Here is a 12,579-nt window from a genome sequence, read left to right as displayed (position 1 = left end):
ATAGTCTATTTTTCTAAACAATTGAATCCAACGATTAAAGGTTGGATCCCTGCCTTCAAGCATTGGCAGTCACCTGTGAAGTCCTACAGAAAGCAGAAAAGTTTACCCTGGGGCAGCAGGTCACTGTCTTTGTGCCCCATCAGGTGTTGACTTTGCTAGAACAAAAGGGAGATTATCGGCTCACTGTGGGGTGAATGGGCAACTACCAAGCCATCCTCTTGGATGACCCAAATATCACCTTGCAAACCTCCATGGCTCTAAACTCTTCCTCACTGCTCCCAGCTACTGAACCTGATTCCAGGTTAGAGTATGACATTTTAGAAATTGTTCATGCAGTCTATTCTAGCAGGCAGGACCTGTCAGTTCAGCCATTGGATGCTCCAGATTGAGAACTGTAACTAGGGGAGCAGTTTCATGGTTTCATGGAAGATGGACAACACAGAGCAGGGTACATCATGGTGACCACCAACAGGGTAATAGAAGCCCACGCCCTTCCTGCGGGTACCTCCACACAAAGGGCTGAGTTAATTGCTCTTACCAGAGCTTTAAACTGTCCCAGGGGAAGCAAGAAAACATTTACACTGATTCCAGCTACACCTTCATGAAAGGACATGCTCATGGAGCCATCTGAGAAGAAAGAGGCCTCTTGACATCAGGAGACAAGGACGTTAAGCACCCAGTGGAAATTCTGGCCCTATTAGAAGCAGTTGCCTTGCCTGCCCACACCTCTGTTATGTGCTGCCCCAGACACCAGAAAGATAATCTGCAAACAACCGGCTAGGCGCGGGTGGCTCATGCCTGTAATCCCAGTATTTTGGAAGACTGAGGTGAGTGGATCACCTGAGGTCAGGAATTCGAGACAAGCCTGGCTAACATGGCAAAACCCCATCTCTACTAAAAAATACCAAAAAAATTATCCAGGCATGGTGGCAGGTGCCTGTAATCCCAACTACTCAGGAGGCTGAGGCAGGAGAATCGCTTGAACCTGGGAGGCAGAGGTTGCAGTGAGCCAAGATCGAACCATTGCACTCCAGCCTGGGTGACAAGAGTAAAACTGTCTTAAAAAAAAAAAAAATTGCAAACAACCAAAGGCCATCAGGCAGCCAATAAGACTGCAAAACAGGCTGCTTGGGAAGCAAAAACATTGGAGGCCTTAATATCTCATTTGAACTTATCAGACTTCAAACCTCATTACACTGAGTAACATAAAAAATGCACCAGGGCCTGGGGTTTTATAAAACAGATTCTAATTCTCTCTGGGAAACTAACACTTACAGGATGATATTACTCCCTGAGGCCTTAGTTTACCCAATTTTAAGCATCTGCACGAAGGGACACACTATGGGAGAGAGGCTCTCGCTGACCTAGTGCAGTAGCATCTTCAGAGGCCACACCTCCGGAAGACTATTCAAAAGACTACGCAAGGATGGGTCTCATGCAATGAAAACAGGAAGACTGAACGCAATCCTCCCACTAGAGGGGTGTGATACAAAGGACTACGCCCTTTTGAGGACTGGCAGGTAGACTTCACTCAGATGCCCACGGCCAGCAGAAATTACAGACTCCTCCTGGTGTTCATGGACACCTTTCAGGGTGCATCAAGGTGTACCCCACTTAGTAGTCTAAAGGGCCACAGAAGTAATCAAGCCATTATTAAAGGAAATAATTCCCAGATCTGGACTGGGAATTTCATGTTTCATACAGAGCGACAATGATCCTTTATTTCAGATGTCACTTGAAAGGTAAGTCAGGCACCATAAATCAAATGGAAATTGCACTTATTGTGGGGACCTGCACACACAGTTGACAGGAAAACGGAAAAGATGAACCTTACTTTAAAGAGGACAATAGCCGGACTCTGTCAGGAAACAAATCTTAGCTGGGATAGGGTTTTGTCTGTTGCCTTGGTCCAGATCAGGTAGTACCCAGAAGTGGGTTGAATTAAGCCCTTCTGAACTTGTTTATGGGAGACTTTTCCAGAGCCCCTTGCCAAGAGTCCCACCTTTGGATCTCTTAAAAGAGCCGGCAATGAAGCAATACATACAACAGTTAGGACAAACATTGCTAACTGGGCACCGGCTTGCTCTCTGCAGGTCTGCTTACTGCTCGGATAAGCCCCTTCACCCTTTCCACCCAGGAGACAAGGTGCTGCTACAGTCTTGGGAAAACTGAGGACCAGCTCAGCAGCTAGCTGAAAAGTAGACGGGATCCCCTGAAATGCTGCTGGACATTCATTCCTCGGTCAGACTAGCTGGGATGGAGCTATGGATGCATCACACTTGGGTGAAAGCAGCTCCTCCTCAACCTGATACCTCAGACAACCAGCCTTGCTTGTCTTGGACATGTGAGCCAAAGGAAGATCTGAAGTTACTGATACAAGAATCATATGGATGAGTAATACCACTCTTCTGTTAACATGAAGTTCTGAATGAATTTTATAATCCGAAGTACATTCTTGATCTTTGCTAAGACTAACCTTTTTGCTGAATGGGTACAAACAGTGGCTTCTCTTCAAAATAAAACAGACTGCTGGGTCTGTGGGAACTACTCCTTTCCTGCACTGCGTGCTTGCCATGGTGCATACAAGCTGCTCACCTAAGCAGTTGGAGCCATTTCTATACCTGGTGTAAGAGTTCATACCCATTCCCCTTCTATGATCATAGCACCTCTCACAGTGGGTTCCCCTCCTATAAGGAAACTCAGAGACACCTTATTTACCTATTCTATGAATAGATTAACAGTACCCCCACCTTGGGATTTGCTGTACATGATGGCATGGGATGTCTGACTGCGGTACAAATACAAGTAACGGGTCAAGCACACCATAGCCCACCATATGGGATGGTTACGTCCTCAATGTAGCCAATCTCTCCAGTTAACTGGCTAGGATAGCAGAATAATGCCCACGTTCATACTGGGGCCCATCCCTCCACCTGGGGTTGGCTATGGGCCTGCGGCACTCATGGTTGCCTTACTTACCTTATAATGGAACCAGGAGATGCAACTGGGGGCACCCTTACTTACCAGGACATCCTGTCCCATCTGGATCCTCTCCCTGCCAATCAGGAAAGCATAAAAGCCAGATATTGTCTTCAGAAATGGACACACTTGTGGTTTTACCCTCCAGGAGGCGGCCATAGATGTAAAATTACAAGTAGAGGCCGTAGCTAAGCATATGGCTGCTGCCTTTAATAACACTCACTCTGCCATCATCTTTCTCTCTCAAGAAACCTTACAGATTAGACAGAGTCTTAAAGAACTGCATGGCCGCCGGGCGCGGTGGCTCAAGCCTGTAATCCCAGCACTTTGGGAGGCCGAGACGGGCGGATCACGAGGTTAGGAGATCGAGACCATCCTGGCTAACACGGTGAAACCCCGTCTCTACTAAAAAATACAAAAAACTAGCCGGGCGAGGTGGTGGGCGCCTATAGTCCCAGCTACTCGGGAGGCTGAGGCAGGAGAATGGCGTAAACCCGGGAGGTGGAGCTTGCAGTGAGCTGAGATCCGGCCACTGCACTCCAGCCTGGGCAACAGAGCCAGACACCATCTCAAAAAAAAAAAAAAAAAAAAGAACTGCATGGCCTTAGATATCCTGCCTGCAGCCCAAGGCGGCACATGTGCATTAACTAAGACTGAGTCTTGTGTGTGTGTGTGTGTGTGTGTGTGTGTGTGTGTGTGTGTGTGTATACACACACATATACACCAGATTATTCCCACAGTGTAACCCTAGCTATGAAGGCCTTAAATAACTATATTTCCGCCATAGATGCCTCATCCCAAGGCCTTGTGATAGCATGCTTTAGTCAACTCCCTAGTGCGTGGAAGACTCATCTATAGTATAATTGGCATTCTACTCAGTGTCTTCTTCAGCTACTGTGGATTTTATTGCTGTTGTGCACTCTGTATGGGGATGCAAGACAGACGTTCTCAGCAGCTCTTAGTTCCCCACACCAAAATACTCCAGCAAGTTCCCACTGTCAATCTGGGATTCAAGAATATTTCCAACTCCAGGTATGCAGATTCCATCCTACTACCTCATAATTATGCCTCTTTTTAGCAGGAAGTAGCCAGATTGACTGCATTGACCACTTTCCATAGAAATGGATGGGATTTGACAGTGGGGAGCCGTAACCAAGTAACTTAACTTCAAAAATGCATTTTAGGCCGGGCGCGGTGCTCAGGCCTGTAATCCTAGCACTTTGAAAGGCCTAGGCAGGTGGATCACCTGAGATCAAGAGTTTGAGACCAGCCTGACCAACATGTGAAGCCTCATCTCTAGTAAAAGTATAAAAATTAGCTGGGTGTGGTGGCAGGGCACCTATAATCCCAGCTACTTGGTAGGCTGAGGCAGGAGAATTACTTGAATCCAGGAGGTGGAGGTTGTAGTGAGCCAAGATCACGCCACTGCACTCCAACCTGGGCAACAGAGCAAAAACTCCATCTCAAAAAAAAAAAAAAAAAAAGAAGAAGAAGAATGCATTTTAAAACCTTTTTCTTTTTTCTCTCTTTTTTTAATCTCAAGACATAACCTTGAAGCAAACTGCAGAAATTTTTTCCCCTCCTCAGTCTTAATACATAGCTTTGAAACATACTAAGTCTTTGCTTCTCCCCCCTTTCCCACTGTACACTCCCTTACTTCGCATACATTTATCTGACTGTATGCTGGCATCTAAATATGTGCTTACTTAGAAGTTCTAGGGACTAAGACCTAGGCATGAAAACCCAGCTGCAAAATTCCAGAGATTACCTCAAAGCAGCTAGTCAACAACCTGGCCATTGTGGCGATGATGCCAGCTCATGCTCCAGGTGGACCATGACTCAAGATAGCCACCAGAACAAGACGCGCAGACCTGCACCCAGCACCACTCCCTGCATGCCACCCACTATAAGTTCCCTTTGTAAGCCCCTCTCCCCAGGCTAAAGTTTGAAATGGTTCCTTTAAGGCACAAGCCAGGGCCACTTCCCCAGTGCTAGCTCTGGAGTAAAGTTACTTTCTTTTCACGGCATCTTGTCCTTGTTATTGGTTTCGCAAGCAGCCAAGCCTGCATTTTGTTATATTTGATTGTTTAAAAACTACTTTCAAATGCATTACTTTTAAAACTTCTCAAAATGACTCACTGATGTCCTAGAATATATCATAAGATATGATGCCTTCAGAAGCTATAGAGCTCTTTCTTAGCTTGCTTCTTCAAACATTGGCTCAGGTGGCTTCTCTCTCCCACCTCTCTCTACATTTCTTGAGTCACTGCTTGAATTTAAGTCTTCAATAGATAATGCACACTTGTTGGAAAGAGCTCTGGATGTGTGGGCACACGACAAATAGCTGACTTTCCCTCAGAATCGCTTCTCAAGCCATCCAAATCCAGATGCCCAGAATTGTTTCCTTTATCCTTTATCTCTTCCCTATCATCAAAACACCTAGAGAGCAGGAGGATGCACAGAACCTGCTCTGAGGCAATGAGACAGAGCAGGGATCTATCTTAGAGGCTAGCAGGGCACCCTCCCCGACCCAGCATGGAAATAAAGAAAAATCTTCAATTTCTTAGCTAGCCTTGAAAAGAAAAAAGAGGAAGAACTAGATAAGCAAGAAGGTAATACTAGCTTAAAACAATAGCCAGGGATGTTAGAATCAGGGGATGTTTGGTTCCCTATAGAAACGAAAAATAACATCTTAACATATGTCTCTGAGTTCTTCAGAAACTCAGACCCCCACCAAAGAGATCTGCTGGCCCGTAGACCTCAGATAAGGGGGAAACTGAAGACTAAACTCTGACCACCGTTCTTCTAAATTATTTCGAGTGGCCTGGAGAAAGTCATACCCATGATCCAAAACTTATGTTCTGTTCTGCTGACGCCCTATTCTTAAACAAACTTTCATCTTCTTAACCAATTGCAAATCAGATGATCTTTGAATCTACCTATGACCTGTGAGCCCGTGCTTCAAGATCTCGCCTTACTCAGCCAAACTAATGTATAATCTCCACATACTAATTTACTATTTTGCCTGTAACTTTTGCTTTCCTGAAATTTATTCCTGCCTTTAAAAACCCTTACCTGAAGTCATCAGAGAGGTCAGGTCTTCGGTGTGAGCCACAAGCTTCGCTTTGCTTGTTGCCTTGCAAATAAACTCCCTCCTTTCTCCTGCTACAGACCTTGGTGTGAATGTTTGATCTTACTGTGCCGGACGATCAGACCCCAGTTCAGTTCCATAGGAACAATCTCCCCCGTGCCCCACAGAATCTATCAGCACATGATTCCCTATTATTCAATGATTGCTTGACATGAGCTGAAGTTTGAAGAAAAGTTCTGGATATAAACGGAATATTCTGACATTCTAATAGTAGGTGGTCCAGTGACAAACTCAACCAAGGTGGCTCAGGTAGGAGTGGCCCTGTGAATGTTGATATAAAATACATTCAAGGCCAGGTGCAATGAATGGCTCACGCCTGTAATCCCAGCAGTTTGTGAGGCCGAGATGGGCGGATCACTTAAGGTCAGAAGTTCGAGACCAGCCTGGCCAACATGATGAAACCTCACCTCTACCAAAAATACAAAAAACTAGCTGGGCATGGGGGTGCCCGCCTGTAGTCCCAGCTGCTTGGGAGGCTGAGGCAGGAGACTTGCTTGAGCCTGGGAAATGAAGGTTGCAGTGAGCCAAGATGGCACCACTGTACTCCAGCCTGGGTGACAGAGGGAGATTCTGTCTCCAAAATGAATGAATAAATAAATAAATAAATAAATAAATAAATAAAATATATTCAAGTATCTTACATTATCCATAAGTTACACCATAGGTTACTGTTACTGAAACAATATTGGTTGCACGTACCAATTTAGGGGGAGTTGGTATGAAACATGGTGGAAATTCCAGATGTGATATGGAAGGGTCACCCATGGGATGCTCACACAAACTCAGTTTAAGGGCTGGTGGTCTTGACCAGCTTGAGCTGAGTTTAGGGCTGAGTCTTGAGTTCCTGAAAAACAACGAGGTCAACACCTTGTGAACCATACTTCAGAGTCAGATGTGATGTGTAGGAACATTGTAGAAACTATGGCTAGGCTACCTGACATTTTACTAAGGTAGTAAGCACTATAGCGTCAGCAAAGGTTATTGTTAATAAGGACTAAACTCTGATTTTTTTATCTTGCCCAAATTCCTATCTAATGTGTCTGGGGAGTCACGCCCTACAAATCATAAATTCTCATCAGATGAGTTTTATTTAACCCTATATATCATGTTTTACGTTACAACCTGACTCGGGCATAACATTACCAGACAAAAAAGAAAAAGTATTTTGCCCCAAAACATGTTTCTTTGCCACATTTTGAAATTGCCCTGCAAAGCTGTTCTTTGTGGGGGGAAATTTGCATCTGTAAAGAATCTCTATTAACATAGGTAGATCTTTTTCTTCCAGACCTTTCCAGTCCTAAAGAGATTAACTAAGATCTGAAAGGGAAACATTTGTCATCTATTGTCTCTAAGTGCAGCCACTATAAGACTTCAAAAGAATTGGTCTCCACAATCTTTATTTTAACCTGAACATTCCCTTTCTATCAATCCCAGGTCTTTAGACAAAACTAGTTGTCAATCAGAAAATGTTTAAATTCACCTATAGCCTGAAGCACCCCCCCCCCAACTCCCCACCAGCTTTGAGTTGTCCTGCCTTGCTGGACCAAACCAATGTATTTCTTAAATGCATATGATGCTTCACGCCTCTCTAAAATGTATAAAACCAGCTGCGCTCCAACCACCTTGGCACGTGTTCTCAGGACCTCCTGAGAACTGTGTTATAGGCCATGGTCACTCATATTTGGCTCAGAATAAATTTCTTCAAATATTTTACAGAGTTTGACTCTTTTTTTTGTTTTGTTTTTTTCAGACAGTGTTTTGCTCCTGTTGCCCAGGCTGGAGTGCAATGGCGTGATCTCGGCTCACTGCAACCTCTGCCTCCCAGGTTCAAGCGATTCTCCTGCCTCAGCCTCCCAAGTAGCTGGGATTTCAGGTGCCCACCACCACGCCCAGCTAATTTTTGTATTTTTAGTAGAGATGGGGTTTCACCACGTCAGCCAGGCTGGTCTTGAACTCCTGACCTCAAGTGATCCTCCTGCTTTGGCCTCCCAAAGTGCTGGGATTACAGGCGTGAGCCACCACACCCAGCCGATTCTTTTCATCAACAATAACAAACTGCCTAGTAAAACTTCAGATACTGGCTACCTAATCATAACTATCTGGCCATCAGTTTCACTAGATACTCTTTCACCTCTCAATGAAAGTCCCACAGTTCACAATGTTATAAGTGGCTTTCCTCAGAGAAGTTTCTGCATAACATAACATAACCCTCCAGGGACTTCCCAGAACTTTGTCAAAAATTCAGAGCAGAAGCCAGGTCTCTTGGTGTCTACTGATAGCACCAGATAACCCCTTTCTGGGGTCACCTCACTCTAGGGTCTTGCACTTCTTTTGTGCCCCGGAGTCAGTCTTTGATGTTTGCAGCCTTTGCTTGAGGCCACTGTCTGAATGAATTCAGATGTTCCAGATGAGAAGATACAGGTACAGGTTTACATAATAAGGCTGTTCTCCATCACCCCCTCCACTACCAATCAGCTGGAGCGCTGCAGCTCCCCATGCTATTTCTTTCTCCACTGCTGCAGATTTCCAGGGCTCTGAGAAAAGGAGGAGGACCCAGATTCTGCTTTTCAGATCCACGCGCTGATCCCCACTACAACCAGTGACCTGAACTTGGAGTCTGAGTAGGGTAAGAAGGGCTCTGCTGAGGGTGCTCGGGAAACAGCCAGGAGCACTGGAAGGAGGCTGATTGAACTTTTAGATAGCAAAAAATGGAGAAGGATCCAAATCATGGAAAACAAAGGCCTGAATTCTGGTCAGCCTCAGTCCCACTGATACAAGCTTTTCCCTGCCCCTCCCTCCCTTCACCCCCAGTCTTCTCAAACACAATGCATTAAAACCACTTGCATTCTGCTCTTCTATCCTCTTCAGGTCTTTATCATCAGGACAGGGTTCCACAGATAGGAAGTACCGACCCTTTGTTCTGTGTCAGATGTGGACATTTGACATCATTAGAAGTGCTCTCAAATACATGCGTCTCATTAGACTCTCGCAGCTCTGTAGGGAGCTATTATTAAATCCATCTGAGGACATCAACGCTTAGAGTTGTGAATCAGCTTAGAGACTCAGTGAGGGCAGGAACACTTCTCATGATAAATGAGGACAGAGCACTGGTTTAAAGGGCAGACTCTTTCAAAAAGACCCCCACACTCCATGCTATCACCAGAGAAGCCACTGTGGGGGCCCTTTTAGTTTTGGTACTTGATTGATTACAGGAATATTTCAAATCTGGAATTCTGGTTGAAAAACCGAGGCAGGTAGATCACTTGAGGCCAGGATTTCGAGACTAGCCTGGCCAACATGGTGAAACTGTCTTTACTAAAAAAATACAAAAATTAGCTGGGTGTGGTGGTGGGCACCTTGTAATCTCAGCTGCGTGGGAAGCTGAGACAGAAAATCTGTTGAACCCTGGAGGCAGAGGTTGCAATGAGCCAAGACTGTGCCACTGCACTCCAACCTGGGTGATACAGTGAGACTCTGTCTCAAAAATAAACAAACAAAAACAAAAACCTCAAAACTGGAGTTCTTTTATGATGATATTTTCAAGGAGCAGCTCCGACAAACCAAGATCATTTGTAATAGTGATAATTAGGGGAATGACCCCTGAGAAGGAATATGGGTAGTTAGTAATGAACGTATGTTCCACTCAGGCTTTGGAGAAAGTGTTATAAGGAAGTCAAAATTGGAGAAGCATCATTTTGCAGAGTCAGTGTAATTGCAGGCTGGGCTATCATTTCAGGAAATCGAAGCCTTGCCTAGGAACCACCTCCCAAGTAGTTACTCATCTTTTACATTTCCCTAAAATCTGACAACCCTTTCCACTTCAAGGACATAAACCTTAAAATGTCATCTCTTTTGGACACATGATCTCCTGAGAGTTGGTCTGGCAAAAATGAGCCAGCTGGAGGGTGATCGGCTCCTCAGGTTGGGAGTAAGAGAGGGACGACAGGAGATGCTTGGAATTCTCAAAATGAACTTCATCTATTTTTTCTAATTTTGTGATTTGCTCACACAGGCTGAAGCATGTTTTTAGTTCTTAGAAACTCTATTCTCTAATGAGAATTATCATCTTCTCACTGGGGAACCAAATAGTAAAATTGCACCCAAGTACCTGCCTGGTGGGGAAGGAATTTTAAGGTGGAGCTCAGCTCTCTGGGCATTGTCTGGATAACGCTTTTCTTTCTCTTCTCTGTGGACACACAGGTGGCCCTGGTGACTGAGATGGCATCGTCTCTAAAGATCTGGGGCACACCCTTGGCCCTGCTTTGCATCCTATCCACACTGCTTGTACAGAGCAAGGAAGTTTCTTGGAGAGAATTCATGAAACTGCACTACTTAAGTCCAAGTAGAGAATTCAAAGAGTACAAATGTGATGTCCTCATGAGAGAAAATGAAGCTCTGAAAGACAAGAGCTCTCACATGTTTATCTATATCTCGTGGCACAAAATCGAGCATATATGCACTAGTGACAACTGGATGGATCGCTTCCGAAATGCATATGTATGGGTCCAGAATCCTCTCAAAGTACTCAAGTGTCACCAGGAGAACTCCAAAAATAGCTACACAGAGAGCAGGAGCTTCAACTACATTGAATTCCATTGTAACATGGATGGGTATGTTGATAGGATAGAAGACCTAAAGATGATAGAACCTATCAGCAACTAGAAAGTCTATGCACATCCTCAGGTATTGGTAGAGTATTCAGTGCTTTCTAAGTAGCGGCCCCTGCCTCCATCAATAGCCCCTACCACTCCCCACTTGCATTTATTTGTCAATGTTTTCCAAATACTTAGAGTTATGAATAGCATAATTTCTTGATACCATAACCTTGCCTGTGTTGTTTCTCTGACTGGAATACACTTCTGTCTTCATTTACCTAATTTACTCTTGCACTTTTGTCAACATTCAGCTCATATGGCGTCTGTTCTTGACTAACCCAAGACTTCCTGATATTCCCTCTCTTGATACATACCCAAGCTGAACAATCTTCCCTTCCCTAAATAAATCATATGGTTCCAATGTGTGTGACATTCATATATGTTATGTGCACGGAGTAAGTATTGTGTGATTGATATGGGTGTGTGTGATCTAGACTATGCATGTGATTGATGCTGTGCAAGGGATTTAAGGTATATTTTATGGGTGTATGTCTAATGTATGTAATATGTTTGTGTATATGATGAGGGTGTAAATGATTGTGTGCTTAGTTCAATACAAGTTGTGATGTAGGCATTGATTGCAGCATCAATTTGAAATAATCAAAAGTGTCAGAATCCAGTTTTAAAGAGTTGATTCAAGCAAAAGGCTAGGAGTGGCCATTCAGTGACACACAGACTCCACAGAAATGGGTTCAGTGCTCCAAAGCTGGAAATTAAGTTCTTGCTTATGTAGGAAAAAGACAAAAGAATTCAACAGAATTACAACAATTTCTATACCAGCTGGTTTAAGAGTTACAACAAATTAATTCGTTACAGTTTGTCCCTGACTTCAAGTCTTCTTTTCTTTTCTTTATAGCTTGTTTTCACCTCCTTTTCAATTTAAAAGAGTGTTTTTAACATTCCATCTTAATGTGATAGTGATGAAGTCTTTCTAAGAGGAGAGGGAAGTTACTCTATAATGAAGACCAACAGTGGAGAGGAAAGGAGTCTTCTCCTGTACCCTTCGGTAAATTACAACATTTCACCAAACAATGCAGGCAAGAAAGAAGGTTTAATCTATAAACAGAGAAACCACGGTTACAGCTGCCTTGGTTACAGTGGCCTGGCATGTGGCTGAGGCCCCAAAATCACATTTCTTTAAGGTTAAAAATAATTTAGAGTTCCAACAACTGAGTTGTTAAATTACTTATTTTCACAGTGGTGACATGTTTTAGTTCCATTCAGATTTTGGGGCACTGGCAGAGCTCACTGGGTGTAAAACACGTAGCATGGTTTCTTGCTTATAGTAGGTGCTCAGTGAAAATTGCTTCGTTTCTCAACTCATTCTTTGGCTTAGTACTTTCATTTTGACTTTGATAAACAAACATAACAAGTGCTCATCAATCATTTGCTCTCCCTAACTCTAGAGATGGGGATTTACACAATAAAAATACATGCTGGATATGTTGGCTCACACCTGTAATCCCAGCACTTTGAGAGGCTGAGGCGGGTGGTCAGGAGTTTGAGGTCAAGAGTTTGCCGTTTGAGGTCAAGAGTTTGCCATTTGACGTCAGGAGTTTGAGAACAGCTTGACCAACATGGTGAAACCCTGTCTCTACTAAAAATACAAAAAATGAGCCAAGTGTGGTGGCACATATCTGTAATCTTAGCTACTCAGGAGGCTGAGGCAAGAGAATCACGTGAACCCGGGAGGTGGAGGCTACAGTAAGTTGAGATGGTGCCACTGCACTCCAGCCTGGGTGACAGAACCAAAGCATCTCAAAAAATAAAAACAAATAAGCAAACAAAAAATAC

The 12,579-nt window shown here is 44.1% G+C and overlaps 1 protein-coding gene across 1 annotated transcript; it reads left to right on the top strand.

Moving 5' to 3' along the window:
* The first annotated feature begins 10,348 nt into the window (after window positions 1-10,348).
* Window positions 10,349-11,140, top strand: EDDM3B (epididymal protein 3B). The gene has a single exon (XM_050796628.1). The coding sequence runs from the start codon at window positions 10,349-10,351 to the stop codon at window positions 10,790-10,792; it is 444 nt and encodes a 147-aa protein (XP_050652585.1). The 3' UTR covers window positions 10,793-11,140.
* Window positions 11,141-12,579: the final 1,439 nt, after the last annotated feature.

This window comes from Macaca thibetana, chromosome 7, assembly GCF_024542745.1.
Source record: "Macaca thibetana thibetana isolate TM-01 chromosome 7, ASM2454274v1, whole genome shotgun sequence".
NCBI lineage: Eukaryota > Metazoa > Chordata > Mammalia > Primates > Cercopithecidae > Macaca > Macaca thibetana.
The sequence above is the reverse complement of the archived record's forward strand: the minus strand, read 5'-3'. Positions and strand labels throughout refer to the sequence as shown.

Bases quoted from the DNA above. Each gene is read 5' to 3' on its own strand.
- EDDM3B (XM_050796628.1), top strand. From the start codon at position 10,349: ATGGCATCGTCTCTAAAGATCTGGGGCACACCCTTGGCCCTGCTTTGC.